Genomic DNA, 20,257 nt, shown 5'->3' with positions numbered 1-20,257 from the left:
TCTCATTCAATGCGTTTCCTTTTTATTTTCATGACTATTTACATTGTAGATTCTCACTGAAGGCATCAAAACTATGAATGAACACATATGGAATTATGTACTTAACAAAAAAGTGTGAAATAACTGAAAACATGTCTTATATTTTTAGATTCTTCAAAGCAGCCACCCTTTGCTTTTTTTATTAATAAGGGAAACAATTCCACTAATTAACCCTGACAAGGCACACCTGTGAAGTGAAAACCATTTCAGGTGACTACCTCATGAAGCTCATTGAGAGAACACCAAGGGTTTGCAGAGTTATCAAAAAAAGCAAAGGGTGGCTACTTTGAAGAATCTAAAATATAAGACATGTTTTCAGTTATTTCACATTTTTTTGTTAAGTACATGATTCCATATGTGTTCATTCATAGTTTTGATGCCTTCAGTGAGAATCTACAATGTAAATAGTCATGAAAATAAAAAGGAAACACATTGAATGAGAAGGTGTGTCCAAACTTTTGGCCTGTACTGTGTGTGTGTATATATATATATATATATATATATATATATATATATATATATATATATATATATATATATATATATATATATATATATATATATAAATGTAAATATACACATTTTTAATGTTTCATTGTTAATGTCATAGATTTAATTATGCTACAGGGTTTTCTTATTTCACAGTTTGTGAATTGGAAGGCACTTCAGATCTCCAAATGTATATACACAGGCACTGAAAAAGTGAGTTTTTAATCTACTTTAAACAAGGATTTCAATTGCTATGTGAATAAATAATTGTAGTTCTAATTTCTTAGGAACTAGTAGTCTTGTGTCGCCTTTTTTTAAATGTATTTTTTTCTGTCTACATTTCTTTCAGTTTGTTTGGCATCATCACATGCAATAACAGCAGCTTGCTCTGAGCTTTTTTTTACAACTAGGATTTTCGAAATCTGTAGCATGAAAACTACAGTTAACCATGATAAAGTTAACTCTGAGCTATGGTGGAATGAGAGAGCATGGATTGTCTGTTTATATTCAAACTATTGTGTAGCCAGATATAATCCCTCTAACCCCATCATGAGCAGCAGGTCTCAGTCTCGGTCTTAAACTACATCCATGGTCTCAGTATGCTGCATACAAAATGGAGTGTAAATGGGATAGAGGATTAAGAGTGATCCACTCCGCACTGTGACTTTCTCACCTCTGCATCTCTGTAAGCCTATTAGACGACCACAGGAGCAAATCAAATACGTTGCAGAAAAAACATAGTGTGCGTTTGTGTGTGTGTGTGTGTGTGTGTGTGTAAGAGAGAGAGAGAGAGATAGAGAGAGAAAGGCACACACACACACACACACACACACACACACACACACACACACACACACACACACACACACACAGACAGACAGACCCACTTATCCCCCCCACACACACACACACTCTCTCTCTCTCTCTCTGTTTGTTTATTTTGATATAGCGCTTGCAATATATGTATATGTATATCTAAATTCTATCTTTACTTCTAGACTTATTTGTCTTAGAATCTTTTTTTTTTTTTGTTTCACATTGCTTAACTTTTGTTTTCATATTTGCTATGTAATAAATCCATCCTAATGTTTTAATGTTCATTTAACTGTTTATTGTGTTCTGTCTGAATAATGTATGTTGATGCTTTGGCAAAATTGTTATTGAAACTTTCATACCAATAAAGCCCCTTTGAATTTGAGAGAGAGAATGAGAGTAGCCTACATAATAGTTCCCTCCAAAATACGACTTTAAACATATTTTCAGTATCTCTCAACTCATTTTCAGGTTGAATTAATTACATTGATATGTAAAAAAATTAACATTTTAATATATTAATATCATTTATTTATGATGTTATCCAGCTGTTCTGCAGACAGAAATTAGTTTGGGGTTAATACATGGAACGTAAACTCTAATCAAGTGATACGTCAGTTTTGTGTAACGTGTTTACGTCATGTCACGCTGATTGGGTGGATGTGGTTCATTCATCTTAGATAGCCGGAAGTAGTCTCAGTAGGGAGAGAAGTAGGCTAACTTATTTCGTGTTTTGCAGCCTGGTGTTAAACGCTGAGCTATTTTAAATGCCATATGGTTGTATTGGAACGTCTCTGTCAACATAAGGTAAACGTTATCTTTGAACTCAGCCAGTGTACTACGACGGGTAACGCCAACTGTGAATAACAAATGCAGTTAGCTAACGTTAGCTAGCCTATTACATACATAATGTTAATCGGGCTAGTCAACTAGCGTCAAGCTAACTAATTTAGCATATCCGCTGCGTTCATAACTAGCTATATTTCTTATAAGTAACGTTATTTACTGTAATGTAGCGAGGTGTTGCATTGCCTCATTTTAACTTACTCATCAGCAGCAAGAATCTAGTGAAAGACAGGCAAATGCTGCTGACGCTGCTTAATGATTAGCGCTTAGACTAGCTAGCTAAATTCGTCGGGTAGCCAGTTTATTGCCACAGCAACCCTATCGATAGCTAACGTTAAGTCACTATTAGGAAATTAAAGATCTAAAGGAGGCTGTGTTAAAGTAATGCCTTAGATGACCACACAGAGTCACGTGAGGTGAACTAACCCCAGTGTGTGCCTCTTGTATCATCATCATCGCACGAAAGCCACATTCTGGGCTAAAGGTGAGCGCAGTCCAACGTGTGTGTGTGTGTGTGTGTGTGTGTGTGTGTGTGTGTGTGTGTGTGTGTGTGTGTGTGTGTGTGTGTGTGTGTGTGTGTGTGTGTGTGTGTGTGTGTGTGTGTGTGTGTGTGTGTGTGTGTGTGTGTGTGTGTGTGTGTGTGTGTGTGTGTGTGTGTTAGGGCTGCACGATATGAGGAAAATATCTAATTGCGATTATTTTGACTGATATTACGATTGCGATATGATTAACGATATTGACAGGGCATGATCATGTGTGTATCATTATTTCATTATTCTCATTTCCATTGACTAATATTACATCTTAAAAAATTAAAATGATTATAGTGTGATTTTCTCTTTAGTCTGTAGGATACAATGTGTAGGCTGGGACGTCTCTGCAGCACCACAATACTTAATTTTAGAATGGTTTGACACATATTTTGCCCCCCCTCTGCGATTTGGATATTGCACTAGTCCATATTGGGATAAAATTGCGATTAATTGTGCAGCAGGCTTTTGATTCAATTAGTTATCTAACTCTACCTCATCATTAATTTAGTAAGCCATTGATAAACCATGAAGTCAATTAACCTCATTTTGCAGCACTTTTAAAAAGTTGCACTTGTGTCAAAAAGTATAACCTTTAATTCTAATGGTCTGATTCTCTGCTAGGATGACAGATGTATGTATATGTTTGTGGATACAGATGGTCTAAAATGATTGAAAATGGCATAATGTAAATTGTGTTTTAGGGTGGATTTTACAGTCTTTTCATAATTCCCTGCCTGTCCTTGTTTTCCAGCTTGGCCTGGGATGTCGGAGGAGGACATTGAACTCACTGGCGGATGAAGACGTCACATACTTTTCTATATTTTCCTGACCTAGGCTTATGAATGTCCCTAACGCTGACGGCCATGAGCGACAGCACAGTGACCAGCAGCCAGCAGCAGTGGTTGGGGCCCGGGCAGATGCCACGGCCTTCCCGGGGCCCCTATATCTCAGTCATCACCAACAGGTTAGTGCTGCACCTTCTCCACGTTAGCTCACCTAAAGAAGAAAAACATGATGACCAAAGGCAAGGATTGTTTTTGTAAACCTACATTTCGATAATACTATTTATAAGGGTGTGACGATGAGACACTCTCCTCACGAGATTTGGTTCACAAGAACGAGACAAGACACTATTTTAAAGAAAACTTCAAATGAATACAGACGGTCATTGAAATATAATGACCTCATCCATATTGTCGGAATCATTTAAATACTGAAAAACACAAACCTATAATTTCTGGAGCCTACTTCAAAACAGCAATCTCTCACCCAGCTCCAATCCAACTCCACAATGCCTTTTTCCCCAACTCGCTTTCCACTCTCCACACCGCTGTCTTCGGACGAGAAGTCACCTCGTGAGATTGATAACATTGTTGGACAATTTTAATAACAATCTAGGCCTGCCAGTACCAAAAAAAAAATTGGGGATGCACAATTGCCCCATTAGGTTACATTGCAGCTCGGTTCCCTCTGGTTTGTTACTGCAATCTCGCTCAATACTGGAATAATTTCAAAGATCTTTGGTCACATCAATTTATTACACACAAGTGCATGATGAAATGGGGTCCAGGTTGAAACCCCTCCCCCAAAATTACCCTTTAAGACAAGGGGAGAACATTCTCTTTGTTCAATACCATTAACAGTAAAGTTAGGTTTTGGTGTCTGCTGCAGTCCGTGTGTCTCGGGCGTGAGACTGAGAGCGGCGGTATCCTCTAACGTTCTAATCTGAGTTTCCGTCATCCAGTAATTATCGGTCATTGACCGGTAAAAAGGGGTGAGGACCGAAAATTCCAATTGTCTCCGGTCAGAGTGGCCAGTGGAAATAATTCGCTCCGCACAAATTGAATTGTGTTCAAATGGGTTAAAGTGATTTTCATATCTTTCACTCTACAAACCCCAATTCCAATGAAGTTGGGACGTTTAAAACGTAAATAAAAACAGAGTAGAATGATTTGCAAATCATTTTCAACCTATATTCAATTGAATACACTACAAAGACAAGATATTTAATGTTCAAACTGATAAACTTTATTGTTTTTTTTTGTGCAAATATTCACTCATCTTGAATTTGATGTCTGCAATACGTTCCAAAAAAGCTGCAACAGGGCCATGTTTACCTCTGTGTTACATCACCTTTCCTTTAAACAATCAATAAGTGTTTGGGAACTGAGGACACTGATTGTTGAAGCTGTGTAGGTGGAATTCTTTCCCATTCTTGCTTGAAGTATGACTTCAGTTGCTCAACAGTCCGAGGTCTCTGTTGTTGTATTTTGTGCTTCATACTGTCCACACATTTTCAATAGGAGACAGGTCTGGACTGCAGGCAGGCCAGTCTAGTACCCACACTCTTTTACTACGAAGCCATGCTGTTGTAACATGTGCAGAAGGAGTCTTAGCATTGTTTTGGTGAAATTAGCAGGGACGTCCCTGAAAAAGACGTTGCTTGGAGTGCAGCATATGTTGCTCCAAAACCTGTATGTATCTTTCAGCATTAATGGTGCCTTCACAGATGTGCAAGTTCCCATGCCATGGGCACTGACGCACCCCCATACCATCACAGATGCTGGCTTTTGAACTTTGCGCTGATAACAATCTGGATGGTCCTTTTCCTCTTTGGCCTAGAGGACATGACGTCCATGATTCAAAAACAATTTGAAAAGTGGACCCGTCAGAACACAGCACACTTTTCCACTTTGCGTCCGTCCATCTCAGATGAGCTCGGGCCCAGAGAAGCCAGTGGCGTTTCTGGTGTTGTTGATATATGGCTTTGACTTTGCATGGTAGAGTTTTAACTCACACTTGTAGATGTAGCGATGAACTGTGTTAACTGACAATGGTTTTCCGAAGTGTTCCTGAGCCCAGGTGCTAATATCCTTTACATCATGAGGTCTGTTTTTAATGCAGTGCTGCCTGAGGTATCGAAGGTCACTGGGTCATGTTGGTTTTCGGCCTTGCTGCTTACGTGCAGAGATTTCTCCAGATTCTCTGCATCTTTTGATAATATTAAATATCTTGTCTTTGTAGTGTATTCAATTGAATATAGGATGAAATGGATTAGCAAATCATTGTATTCTGTTTTTATTTACATTTTACACAACGTCCCAACTTCATTGGAATTGGGGTTTGTATTAAAAAAAAATAGACTAGCATATGCGATAAGGGAAAAAACAATATGACGTGTTCTCGCTCTGATTGAATGCAGGAGTAGACTAGATTTACCGTAGATTTACAAACTATAAATGGCGAAAAGCAAGCAGGAAGGTCAAAAAAAAAGAAAAAAAGCCAGACTTCATCATGCTGGTTGTGTACTGATATCGCGAAAAAACTTTTCACCTCGTCACGTTTTAATATCCACGTCTCTACTATTTATTTCATACCTCCACGCTGGTGATAGCGTGGCGTGATGCATTATGTTGTGTGGTTGTCCTCCGTTCGTCCCATTGTGGTGAATGCGATACCTCAGCACCAGTTTCGGTGTAACTGATGTTACAGTGTCTGGGATTACACCAATTACATTACTAAAGGCCGTTTTTATGGTTCTGCGGAGGCTCCACGCAGAGCTTTCCCCATAGCCTATGCAAGTGGTCTGATGTTTATACTTGTGTGTGGGGAGTGGTTGATAGAGCGAGGGAGAATGAGAGAGTGACGGCGATTAGCTTCAGAGCGAGTAGTGACTCTAGAGTCCTAGTGAGAGAAACAAAGTGTCTCCCCTGTTCTTTCTGACCACGGTGGGAAATCTGGAGCAGGACAAGTTCACCCTCTCCTTGATCTCATGTTGCTTATGGAGAAGGAGAACCAGGAGATGAGCCGGGGGAAATGCAACGCTACCAAGCCACGGCCGAGCGACGTGCGTCGCTGCAACATGTAGTTACATTTTTGGAGAGGAGCACGTCAGGCTACGGCGTAGGGTCCCGCGTAGACACAGAGGGGTCTAAACTAAAGGTTTAAAACTATTGTTTTGCTTCTTTTTAAAAGAAATAAAAATGAAACCTATTTAGTTCTTGTTTACAGCAGCAGCAGAGTAGCAGGAGTCAGATTTCTCATGATGAGACAGAGACCGACAGGACGGTGGCTGAGGATTTGGTGTCAAAGTAAAACTGCAGAATCGGATGATTTATATTCTGTATAATAGGCTATATTTATATCATTTCTTAGTGTGTTTTCTTGTCAAATTCGTTCTTGGAATAAAAAAGATCCGAAACTAGATTGCAATGACTCCTTTTGTCTCGGCATTGTAGGACCACCAACCTGTTGATCCGAGGAGCCCTGCTATTCTCTGTCGGCGTCTTCCTGGCCCTGGTGCTGAATTTACTTCAGGTGCAGAGGAACGTCACCCTCTTTCCCCCCGATGTCATCAGCAGTATTTTTTCCTCAGCCTGGTGGGTGCCGCCCTGCTGTGGCACAGCCTCAGGTATGTCAACACAAATATGAGTGAAAAAAAAAAACTATTTGAAATCTTCATTTCTCTTGATATTGTCTCCTAATCTTGCATTCAGTAATTCCACAAAGTTGTACCACCCAGTAATATAATTTTAAATTGGGGAGATTAAACCTTGTGTTGACTTTGGGTCACATTGACCCGTTTTCAATTTTTGTTTTTATATCAGAAAATATGGGATGTAGAAATAAGTGCTGAAAATGTGTAGAAAAAAATCTTTTTAAAACAATTTAAAAACGTTGGAAAAAGAAAAAACAAACTGTGAAAAAAAGGTGTCAAAAACACCACCCAACACACAAGAGTTAAAGCCAACTTTATTTTTTGGTTAAGATAACAACTTCAATTTAATCTTTGGTTTACTCTTCAATTCAATTTTGATTCTATAGTGTCAAATCATAACCGAAGTTATCTCAGTACACTTTACAGATAGAGAAGGTCTAGACCCCTATTTATAGATTACAGAGACCCAACAATTCATTAGCTTTACGCTGCGGTGACGGTCCCTCTGCCTCTGACGCCCGGCTGCAAGAGACGCTGTATTAAAAAGAAAAAAGGTGAACTCACCTTATCGTGGTGGAGAGGTTTGTGTGTCTCTGTGAACCTGAGGGCTGTGTTGTCTGGAGCTTTGTGCTCCTGGTAGGGTCTCCCAAGGCAAAGTGGTCTCAGGTGAGGGGCCAGACAAAGAATGGTTCAAAAACCCCAATGAATAAACGAGGTAGAGATGGAGTGACCCTGCCCGGAGGAAGCCCGGGGCCCCCGTCTGGAGCCAGGCCCAGACGGCGGGCTTGTCGGCGAGCGCCTGGTGGCCGGGTTTGCCACGGAGCCCGGCCGGGCACAGCCCGAACAAGCTACGTGGCTCCCATCTCTCCAGCCCATGGGCCCACCACCTGTGGGAGGAACCGCTGGGGTCGGGTGCGCTGCCACATGGGTGGCAGTGAAGGTCAGGGGCCTCGACGGACCAGACCCGGGCAGCAGATGCTGGCTCTGGGGACGTGGAACGTCACCTCTCTGTGGGGGAAGGAGCCGGAACTGGTGCGGGAGGTGGAGCGCTACCGGTTAGATCTGGTGGGGCTTACCTCTACGCACAGTCTCGGTTCTGGAACCGTACTCCTGGATAGGGGTTGGACTCTTTTCTTCTCCGGAGTTGCCCAGGGGTGTGAGGCGCCGGGCGGGTGTGGGGATACTCACAAGCCCCGGCTGAGCGCCGCCACGTTGGAGTTTACCCGGTGGACGAGAGAGGGTCGCCTCCCCACGCCTGCGGGTTGTGGGGGAAAACTCTGACTGTTGTTTGTGCATATGCACCAAACAGGAGTTCGGAGTATTCGGCCTTCTTGGAGACCTTGACTGGAGTCCTGCATGGGGCGCCAGTGGGGGACTCCATTGTTCTACTGGGGGACTTCAACGCACACGTGGGGAATGATGGAGACACCTGGAGAGGCGTGATTGGGAGGAACGGCCTCCCTGATCTAAACCAGAGTGGTTGTTTGTTGTTGGACTTCTGTGCTAGTCATGGATTGTCTATAACGAACACCATGTTCGAACATAGGGATGCTCATAAGTGTACCTGGTACCAGAGCACCCTAGGTCAAGGTCAATGATCGATTTTATAATCGTTTCATCTGATCTGAGGCCGTATGTTTTGGACACTCGGGTGAAGAGAGGGGCAGAGCTGTCAACCGATCACCATCTGGTGGTGAGTTGGGTCAGGGGGTGGGGGAAGACTCTGGACAGACCTGGTAAGCCCAAACGTGTAGTGCGGGTAAATTGGGAACGTCTGGAGGAGGCCCCTGTCCGACAGACTTTCAACTCACACCTCTGGCGGAGCTTTTCGTGCATCCCTGTGGAGGCTGGGGGCATTGAACCCGAGTGGACAATGTTCAAAGTTTCCATTGCTGAAGCTGCGGCGAGGAGCTGTGGTCTTAGGGTCTTAGGTGCCTCAAGGGGCGGTAACCCACGAATACCGTGGTGGACACCAGTGGTCAGGGAAGCCGTCCGACTGAAGAAGGAGTCTTTCCGGGATATGTTATTCCGGAGGACTCCGGAGGCAGTTGCAGGGTACCAAAGGGCCCGAAGGGCTGCAGCCTCTGCCGTGAAAGAGGCAAAGCAGCGGGTGTGGGAGAAGTTTGGAGAAGACATGGAGAAGGACTTTCGGTCGGCACCAAAGTGCTTCTGGAAAACTGTTCGCCACCTCAGGAGGGGGAAGCGGGGAACCATCCAAGCTGTGTACAGTAAGGATGGGACACTGTTGACCTCAACTGAGGAGGTAATAGGGCGGTGGAAGGAGCACTTTGAGGAACTCCTGAATCCCACTAATATGCCCTCTATGTTAGAGGCAGAGCTGGAGGATAACGGGGGATTGTCGTCGATTTCCCGGGCGGAAGTCACTGATGTAGTCAAACAACTCCACAGTGGCAAAGCCCCGGGGATTGATGAGATCCGTCCAGAAATGCTCAAGGCTCTGGGTGTGGAGGGGCTGTCCTGGTTGACACGCCTCTTCAACATTGCGTGGAAGTCTGGGACGGTGCCAAAGGAGTGGCAGACTGGGGTGGTGGTTCCCCTTTTTAAAAAGGGGGACCAGAGGGTGTGTGCCAATTACAGGGGTATCACACTTCTCAGCCTCCCTGGCTACTAAAGTCTACTCCAAGGTGCTGGAAAGGAGGGTTCGGCTGATAGTCGAACCTCGGGTGGAGGAGGAACAATGCGGATTCCGTCCTGGTCGTGGAACAACGGACCAGCTCTTCACTCTCGCAAGGATCCTGGAGGGAGCTTGGGAGTATGCCCAACCTGTCTACATGTGTTTTGTGGATTTGGAGAAGGCGTATGACCGGGTCCCCCGGGAGATACTGTGGGAGGTGCTGGGGTATGGGGGGTGGGGGTCTCTACTCAGGGCCATCCAATCTCTGTACGACCAAAGCGAGAGCTGTGTCCGGGTTCTCGGCAGTAAGTCGGACTCGTTTCAGGTGAGGGTTGGCCTCCGCCAGGGCACCAATCCTGTTTGTAATATTTATGGACAGGATATCGAGGCGTAGTCGGGGTGGGGAGGGGTTGCAGTTCGGTGGGCTGGGGATCTCATCGCTGCTCTTTGCAGATGATGTGGTCCTGATGGCATCATCGGCCTGCGACCTTCAGCACTCACTGGATCGGTTCGCAACCGAGTGTGAAGCGGTTGGGATGAGGATCAGCACCTCTAAATCGGAGGCCATGGTTCTCAGCAGGAAACCGATGGAATGCCTTCTCCAGGTAGGGAATGAGTCCTTACCCCAAGTGAAGGAGTTCAAGTACCTTGGGGTTGTGTTCGCGAGTGAGGGGACAATGGAGCGGGAGATTGGTCGGAGAATCGGCGCAGTGGGTGCGGTATTGCATTCAATCTATCGCACTGCCAGACGAAAAGAGAGCTGAGCCAGAAGGCAAAGCTCTCGATCTACCGGTCAGTTTTCGTTCCTACCCTCACCTATGGTCATGAAGGCTGGGTCATGACCGAAAAGAACGAGATCCAGGGTACAAGCGGCGAAATGGGTTTCCTCAGGAGGGTGGCTGGCGTCTCCCTTAGAGATAGGGGTGAGAAGCTCAGTCATCCGTGAGGAGCTCGGAGAGAGCCGCTGCTCCTTTGCGTCGAAAAGGAGCCAGTTGAGGTGGTTCGGGCATCTGGTAAGGATGCCCCTGGGCGCCCCCCTAGGGAGGTGTTCCAGGCACGCCCAGCTGGGAGGAGGCCTCGGGAAGACCCAGGACTAGGTGGAGGGATTATATCTCCAACCTGGCCTGGGAACGCTCGGGATCCCCAGTCGGAGCTGGTTAATGTTGCTCGGGAAAGGGAAGTTTGGGGTCCCCTGCTGGAGCTGCTCCCCCCGCGACCCGACACCGGATAAGCGGACGAAGATGGATGGATGGATGGATGGAAGAAAAAAAAAAAGAGACGCTGTATTAAAAAGAAAAAGGAAAAAAAAATAGACGCTGTATTAACATTACTGTTTAAAACGCTTTCCAGATTAGAAAAAAGTAGTAATCTTCCCCCAGCATTTAGTTTGTTGCTAAACTGTATGTAAAATGAGAGGTGATGTTTATGTTTTCAGGTAACGTTACTGTTGACGTTCAAACAGGCCTGCGTGTGTGTTTTTGAGAAATATCTTTATACTGCAAGGCTATATTTATTAAGTTGGATATTGGATGTGATGAGAAGGAAATGGTTCTAACATTGCACTTTAGATGTGTGTGAATTTCCCACACCAGGAGTAATTTATATAGTGATCGATTATCTATTCAAAAAATGTTCTATGTAAAATGTTCTATTAAAGAAAAGATAGAAAATAAATATTTGTGTGTGCTGTAAAGTGGTTAGAAAAAAATTCTTGGCTAAAATCGGTATCGGCTGGCCTAACTCAAAGAAAATCGGAATCGGCCTAGAAAGTTGTAATCGGTGCATCTCTAGTATTTACAGTATCAAATCATAACCAGAGTTATCTCAAGATACTTTACAGAGAGTAGGTCTAGACCACACTCTATAATTTACAAATACCCAACAATTCCAGTAATTCCCCCAAGAGCAAGCATTTAGTGCGACAGTGGCGAGGAAAAACTCCCTTTTAGGGAGAAACCTCGGACAGACCCAGGCTCTTGGTGGGAGGTGTCTGACGGTGCCAGTTGGGGGTGTCATGAACAATGGCAATTGTAGTCACAATAAAGATAATGGAACTATAACTAGAAATAGTAGTTGTAGTAGTTCATTGCGTAGCAAGGGCGTAACCGTGCGTAGCAGGGCATGCAGGGTGTAGCAATGCGTAGCGGGGCATAGCAGAATGTAGCAGGGTGTAGCAGAGCATTGCAGGGTGTAGCAGGGCAATACAGAAAATAGAACTATGACTAGAAATAATACTAGTAGCAGTGCAGGGCGTAGCAGGGCTTCTAGCAGGACCACGGCAGCAGCTGCAGACATGATCCAGGTGCCACCCCAATCCAAGGAAATCTTCTGCCATATATATGTGGAAATCAAATTATCTAGCATTTTAAAGACTGATACTGGTATCCAAATGCGAAATGAATAAAAAGATATACCAGCCTAAGAAGTATATCCATCCCAATTGTTTCAATTCTACAAAATAATGAAAGTGGAAGGAACTCCCACCGTGCCAGATCTGATTTTATTTGAGCAATTAATCTACCACAATTCCTTTTAAAAATCCTTAAAATGTCAAAAATGTTGGCTTAGAGGGTCACTAATAAACAAAATGACATCATCTGTGTACAACGATATTATGAGTTCCTCCTCTGTCAGATATTATTGTATGATTCTTTCTTATCATTTCTGCTATGTTCCAAATATAACCAATCTATTCTATGAAATGCTTTCTCAGCACTTAAACTGAGAAGAACTGAAGGTTGTTTTAATTTTTTGTGCCACTGAAATTATGTTTAGGGTTTGTCTGTTATGTATTCCCTATCTGCAGAGCTGTATTGATTAACATTACCTGAATTATGTAGACACCACGATTCATTTAATCAAAGTTCAATGAGATACTTTTATTTTACTGAGCTAAACAAATTAATTCAGTAGTATACGCAATTGTGCAACTATAGCTCATGGCATTTAAAAAAAAAAAAGAAAGAAAAGTGGACCATGCAGGAGTGTGACACACACACACACACACACACACACACATACAGCCTTACATATGAATGCACAGCATGTTCACCAGGCTCGGCTAGCCTCATTATTGAAATGTTGTCCCCTGGGTGTAAAGCTGTGGATGGAAATGCAGCGCTGACTGTTCCAAAGCACAACAACCCGAGGCTCTCTCTTCCCCAGCCACACCACCCCTCCTGCAGAAGCCAGTCACTTCCACTTGTTGCTACACACACACACACACACACACACACACACACACACACACACACTTTGTCCCCCCAGGGAAGGGCAACTGTGTTGTGTTGACAGTGTAGAAATTAATTAGTTTTGAAGCCACGTTAGTTAGGTCAGAGGTTATTAGGATGTGAGCTGTGATGCAAATAACGGCAGTTTATTATTTTTCACAATACTAACTGGCAGTGTCTGAGTGTCTCTTTTTGCAAGCTTTGGGCATGGAAATTAAATAATTAGCAGTTCCTGTTGAAGTAAATTGGACACATTAAGATTCGTCATACTCATCTATTTATTCATTAATTCATTCATTTATTCGCACACACAAACTGACCATGAAGTGGGAAATCAGCTGACCTAAAGTAATGACTCTATAGCACAACAGATAGTAGTGGCTGCATGTGTCCGACAATGCACAGAGCATTAAAAATTGAAGACTGACAAAATGAAGACTGAAAAACAGAACTATTTTGGTACAAACATTTACTCGCCATGTGGTTGATAGCCATATAGACAGATTTAATTTATGAATTATATATTATTTTAATTTAATATTTAGTGTTAAATAATTGTTAAATGTAGTACAGAGTCTGTAGTCTATCGCACAAACACTCGAGGAATGCAGTAAAGTGCGCTATGAATTTCCTGGGAGAACATGCCACAAACGGCAATTCCACAACTGTACATCAGCGTGAAAGACGACCTACTAAAGGTGATCCAAGACCTATTGTGGATATTTAAAATGTCTTCCAGTTCTAGTGTTAAATATTCTTAAGAAATAAAAGTGTATTTGATCTTTTGTACAGGCATTATTATGCCATTTTCATTATATTAGATGAAAATGGTCTCTCAACGACAATATTATCATTTATCGCAATAATTTCTGGGACAATTTATCGTCCAGCAAAATGTGTTATCGTGACAGGCCTAAGAACAATTGCCCACATCGGAGGACATTCAAATATCATTAGAAACTCAGAGCACTTTCTGTAGAGTGCTTTTTCTGAAAACCCTGACTGAAATTGATCATAGATAATGTCTCTCCGACACAGCAGTTAGTTGGTTGGCCACAACCTTCTCTAACATTTTCGACAAAAATGCTTATTCTCAGCAAAAACAATACCTCCAGACATGTTGAGTTTGCCACCATAGTAGTGAAAGCTGGTCGTGTTGTGTCTTGATTTTCTGCTCTGTTTATTCTGTCTTCCTTTTTCCCCTCGCAGCAATGATCGGGCTGTTGTACCCCTGCATCGACAGCCATCTGGGTGAGCCACACAAGTTCAAGCGGGAATGGTCCAGTGTGATGCGCTGCGTGGCTGTGTTTGTGGGCATCAACCACGCCAGTGCTGTATCCTTAAAGTTTTGGAGCTGTGTGCATGTGTTGCTGTTCAGTTCAGTGGTAAGGGTTAAATGTTGGTGGGAAAAACAACCAGTCCGTTTAAGACTTTGATAGCTTACAGTATTTCTCCCCCGTGAATATTGGCAGTGGCTTGTGTGAACACGGTCGTACTTCAATATTTAAGCATAGGAATGCACTCTGATTTGATGGCTAACTGGGTAAAAGGTAGAGCTGTACTGTACGTCTGCACTGTAACACAGCTATGTAAACAAGTTTGGAGCTACCAGCCGTTGACTGCTTGGTCCTTGACCCTACTTTTTGTCAGAAAGTGGACTTTGCCAACAACGTCCAGCTGTCTCTGACTCTGGCGGCGCTCTCCGTCGGTCTGTGGTGGACGTTTGACCGCTCCCGCTGCGGCTTTGGCCTGGGAGTCAGCATCGCCCTGTTGGCAACGCTGGCCACCCAACTCCTGGTTTATAATGGAGTCTTTCAGTAAGTTCCCTCACACCTAGTTTGCATATTGATAGGGTTTGGAAACCAACGGACTATGATGAGCAGAAAACCTTTATTGTATAGGTACAGTGCTCAGCATAAGTGAATACACCCATGCTAAAGTTGATTTTAAAAAGAGAAATAAACAAAATCATCTTTTGGAAACTGATCTTAATGCCTTTTTTATTAAAAAAAATTAGGAAAAATCCAATCTTTAAGGACACCACTTTTTTTTGTGAATCAATAATGCATCATAAATAAATAAATGTTCTTCCTTAAAATAAAGGGGGCATAAGTAAGTACACCCCGATGTTAAATTCCCATAGAGGCAGGCAGGCCAATTATTTCATGGATCCAGGATACTATTCATCCTGATAAAGTTCCCATGGCCTTTGGAATTAAATCCACATCATCACATACCGTTCACCATACCTAGAGATTGGCATGGGGTACTTTCCATAAGATCATCTCTCAATGCAAATCAAACCAGCTATTAGGCTACCTGAAATAAAACCATGGCGGGGGGTTATTTTAATTCCAAAGACCAAGGGAACTTTATCAGGATACATAGTATCCTGGATCCATGAAATAACTGGCCTGCCTGCCTCTATGGGAATTTAACATAGGGGTGTACTTACTTATGCCCCCTGTATTTTAAGGAAGAACATTTATTTATTTATGATACATTATTCATTCACAAAGAAAATTGGTGTCCTTAAAGGTTGGATTTTTCCTAATTCTTTTTAATTAAGGCATTACAATCAATTTCAAAATATGATTTAAAAAAAAAAAAATAAATAAAAAAAATAATATTTAAAGACTGTATAGCTACGTTATGTTTTGCCTTTGAAAGTCTTGTGTTACCTGTACAGTGTGTAGCTACGTCCTCCACCAACAATTTCTGGCCTGGCTAAGATTCCTGAATCCAAATGTTTGCAGGTTAATACAATTTTAAATACACTTTTCCTAAATGACTCACTGGGATTTCAGTTGGAGTTAAATAAAGCTTTAGTATGTTTCCGCCGACAAATTGACCTTGTCACTAGCCTGGGTAAACCCTGACGAACTTCCGGCAAATTTGAGATTTGCTCTGCAAGTCAGTCTCCATTCAAAGCCATTTCCAATGTTCACAAAATTGAGGCACCAATCACAACTGCTGAGGCGGGCTTTACACCAATCACAACCGCTGAGGCGGGCTTTACGTGACGACGATAGCGCAGCGACGGCGAGCAGCTTTTTGTTTACATTCAACATGACGGCTACCGAAGCCGTGCTTCACGTGCTCAGCGAACTGCAGGTCAGTCTGACATATGCCGATTTCATGCCAGTCAACTCTACAATTAACTGACACCATAAGTTATACGAGTTACAATTCTCAAAGACACATGCACACAGCACAGTCTCTTTTTCCTTTCTCTAAACTTTTCCGCCATGTGCGGCGCGTACCCGCTCGCAGTGTGAAGCGCGTGTCCGCGTTTTTCTCCCACATGTCGGAAGCCTCGTGAATTAACCTGCAACACGTCAGCTGTTTGGGAATTCTTCAGCGCGTGTGCAGAAGATAACAAGTTTGCAATATGCAACACCTGCAAGGAGAAAGTAGGGTTTGGAGGGACGACACCAAAAACCCAAATCACATTTATTTTTTTTAGTGGATGTGAAAAGCGTCAACCGGATCGTTGCTCTGATTGGTTGAAGGACTATCCAATGTGCCCAGAGGCATTTGAGTGGCGTCCGTTGGTGACGCCCCTCTGGAAATGAATTCTCAATGAACCTTTCCCAGACCCACTCTCAGTTACAGCTGAGAAGGGTCTGGTGTCAACCAGGCTACCTTGTCACACAAAGCTAACACAATTGCTTTTTTTTCCCAATAGATTTGTGAACTTCTCTTGTAGTTGACATTTGAAAACGTTTCGGTCCGAGATATTTCGGTGTATTTGACCTTTTTAAACAGTCAAACCCAAGATAATCAGAGCAAAACCTCGGTCAAAGTTAAGTGTTTGTATGTATTGTTTATAGAATCAAGAGTTGCTGTCATGTGCTTCTTCTCTGCACAGGTATACTTCTCCAGATTTCCTATATATTCGCTCCTGGTTACCTTGCATCTTCTTCGCAGGGGTGATAACTATGGGAAACATAGGACGGCAGCTAGCCTTGGTAAGAAATTGGAATAACTTCAGTAAAATTGCTAAATTAGCTAATCTACGTTATACACTCAGACAGCAGCCATGAAGGTACATTCAGCTGTTCTGTCAACATTTTTTTCTGCTTTTTTTTTTTTTTTCTTTCAGTATGAATACAAATTCATTCAGGAAAAGACCCATCAGGACTAAGGGATCTCATCAGGCCTCTGCTCCAGAGGATGTTAAAGAGAGGCAGGTCGGAGAGAACATCTGCACGCAGCATAGACCGGGACTGGCTGGCCCTGGATCAGCCACTTAGGCAGGAGTGCTGGACTGGTGCTTTCTGCCGGACAAGACAGTATTTTTGATTGGCTCTCGTCAGCCCATTCAGAGCTCAGGTCGGCCCACTGGCTATATTCTAACCTGAGCTGAAACGAGCAACGAGAGCAGAGTTTGTTGTGTTTTTCTTTTTTCTTTCTTTGGTGCAGTTTATCTCTACTTACCTGGGAAGGGATTAGCAGCGAAGCATCTATCGTTCTTCAGATCAGCTCGAATGTTTGAAACCTTTGGCTTTGTCGTGCCAAACGCAGTCCCACTGGATCAGTTTTAAATACTGCTCTTATCTCCGGAGTCTTTCACAGCCTTCACGTATCAGTGGAGAACACACAGCCTAGTTGACTTATATCTAAAAAGATATGCATCTACGTACCAGACTGTTTATTTGAATGTTATTATTGAATTAGCTTATGTCTACATTTCGGTTTTCTTGATAAAGGAATGACGTGTGCTGTACGCTTGTCTGCACTGGCAGCGAGGACCCCTGTAGTGGACTACTACCGGCCACACCTGCCCCGCTCATCACCAACGTGCAGTATTATCGGACCTAAAGAATGAACGGATTTAGGAAGGACAGTGCTTTTTAGCCTGACATCGCCAGACCAAAGAGTTAGCCTGGAACCTCTCAGTTCATTTTTTGATTTCCAAGCGGTGTTCTCAACCGCTGTAGAGCAGAATGCCTCTGGATGGATATGCTAAGCGATGGACAAATGTAGACCGACTACAGCCCGCAGAGGTGAGCTGTGACGACGTGGCATCCGAATGTCTGTGAATGAGTGTTGCCGTTTTTGCCATCAGCATTTGAAAATGGTACTTCAACAGAAAGTTCCACCATCAGCTGCAGATATCTTGGTTGTTTCCGAAAATGCCTCATCGGCGCTCCTTTTTTTTACTAAGCTAGGTTAGCGCAAAGGCTCCACAAGTTATGAGACTGGTCGGAGGGGGGGACCACATGCATCTGCAATAAAAAAAAATTAAAATCATTCGCTCCCAGATTTGTCTGGTTCCCAGGCTACGGAGCGGTCTTATTGATTGTTCAAAGCTCCGAGGGTTTTGGTTGGGAGTGAATTTACAACGGCTTATGGAGTTAGTTTCAGCCATGCATGAAGACGGGTTGAGTTTTAAACACGTGAAGATGTTTTCTGAAAGATTTCCTTTATTGTAGAGCCATTCATATTTTTTTAAGTACTGGAATCAGGGATCAACATTTATCCAAATATATAATCTGTAGCCTTTTCAGTTTCCTGGTAAAAATAAAAAAAAAATGGCCAAAAAGCAGAGTTTGCCTGTCCCTTAACAGCAGGAATGCCAAATGTCCCAGCTTATTTTCTTCACAGCACTTGTCTAAAACTTGATGGTTATCCTTTATTCCATTCTCTGCTCAAGACGGCATTAATCCACTATAACTTAAAGGACAATTCCGGCGCAAAACTAACCTAGGGGTTATTGACAAATGTGTACCCACTCGATCGCTCTCTGGGACATGTTTTCATGCTAATCAAATGGGTTTGTAGCTTGAAGCTAGCGAATACTTTGGTTGATTAGCTTACAACCAAAGTATTCGGGGCACAGGGAAAGTCAAAACAAATCGCTATTTATATCACTGACAAGGCTCAAAATATCAGCACACTTCCACGGTAGCATAATGGGGGTCCCTACATGTTAACCGAGGCATTGAGAACATTGTAAGTGTACAGACAGTTTACTGAACGAAGAGCTGCGGGAGCTCTGTGAAAGGGCTACGAGAGAGAAAGAGAGCTACCAGTAGTCAATGTGGCAACACAGCCTCGTACTTGGGGAAACTGGTGGTGTAGCTGCAGACATTGTGAAGCTATGGCCCCCCAACAGGAGAGTCTGTGTTGCACGGAGTGGGACCTGTTGCGTCGCGACACCCAAGAGACGCTGTGTTTTGTACAGTCTGAAGATTTCCCCTCTCTGATAAACAGGACTGTACTTGAAACTTTTTTCCATGTCCCGAAAATAAATTGGAGACAGCAACCCAGACCGGAGGGACCAGATGGACAGTTATCCACTGAGTAGCTCAGTAGCTACACTAGACAAGTTATGTTTTACATCGGTGCGATTATTTCAGATATATTGAGCAAATTGCTTATTATTTTAGTTTGCATCGCCAGCTGTAAGTCATGACTGGATTTCAAGATGGCGGCCGCATGTAAACATGAACGGTACTGTCATACTCTATCTTTTTAATAACCTGTCTGTACTCTTACAAAGTTCTCAATGCCTCGGTTAACATGTAGGGACCCTCATTATGCTACCGTTGAAGTGTGGTGCTATTTTGTTTTTACTTTCCCTGTACCCCGAATACTAGCGTTGTAAGCTAATCAGCGGTCTACGCTAGCTTCAAACACATTCGATTAGCATGAAAACATGTCTTAGAGAACGATTGAGTAGGTACATGTTATTAACCCCCTTCATTTTGCGCCGGAATTGTCCTTTAACTAGCAGATATTTGTTGGCCGCTATATTATTATTATTATTACTATTATTGTCGAGTAAAGCCCCTTTACAGTAGGGCTGCACGATATGAGGAAAATATGCAATATTGCTAACGTTGAATATCGCGATAACGATATTACTTGCGATAAATAGATATTAAAGCATACTCAGTTCTGCCTTTCTGCTGCTTTCTGCATTCTGCTAAAATACAACAATTGCTTGTTGAATACATTTTTTTATTTCCAACATTCTTTTCTTGAACAAATTGAACATTGAATTGATTATAAAAGGCACCACTAAAAAATAATGACATGGCACTTTTAAATGACATTTTAAAGTGCATTTTTCTACTGATAATTTCTTTCAACTAACACAGAAAAATGTGTATTTCGCAATATGTCACAGCCTTTTGCAATGTGTATATTGCGTCAGTTGATATTGCGATTAAAAACGCGATGTATTGTGCAGCCCTACTTCACAGTAGAATCAAACTATTTTGGG

At 42.9% G+C, this 20,257-nt stretch overlaps 1 protein-coding gene across 3 annotated transcripts; it reads left to right on the top strand.

The window, feature by feature from the left end:
- Positions 1 to 1,978: 1,978 nt before the first annotated feature.
- Positions 1,979 to 19,530, top strand: insig2 (insulin induced gene 2). 3 transcript variants are annotated; one of them, XM_028590934.1, is made up of 8 exons: positions 1,979 to 2,148; positions 2,654 to 2,671; positions 3,472 to 3,684; positions 6,959 to 7,131; positions 14,233 to 14,357; positions 14,674 to 14,840; positions 16,895 to 16,994; positions 17,129 to 19,530. In XM_028590934.1, exons 3-8 carry the CDS (start codon positions 3,563 to 3,565, stop codon positions 17,168 to 17,170), a joined length of 729 nt encoding a protein of 242 aa, XP_028446735.1. In that variant the 5' UTR covers positions 1,979 to 2,148; positions 2,654 to 2,671; positions 3,472 to 3,562; the 3' UTR covers positions 17,171 to 19,530. The 3 variants fall into 3 exon arrangements, with proteins under 3 accessions (XP_028446735.1, XP_028446736.1, XP_028446734.1); XM_028590935.1 differs by lacking the exon at positions 2,654 to 2,671 and having other exon boundaries at positions 3,555 to 3,684; XM_028590933.1 differs by lacking the exon at positions 2,654 to 2,671.
- Positions 19,531 to 20,257: the final 727 nt, after the last annotated feature.

The sequence above is a fragment of the Perca flavescens genome, chromosome 11 (genome assembly GCF_004354835.1).
Source record: "Perca flavescens isolate YP-PL-M2 chromosome 11, PFLA_1.0, whole genome shotgun sequence".
Classification (NCBI taxonomy): Eukaryota; Metazoa; Chordata; class Actinopteri; order Perciformes; family Percidae; genus Perca; species Perca flavescens.
Note: the sequence above shows the minus strand (reverse complement) of the source record. Positions and strands in the feature narration are given on the sequence as shown.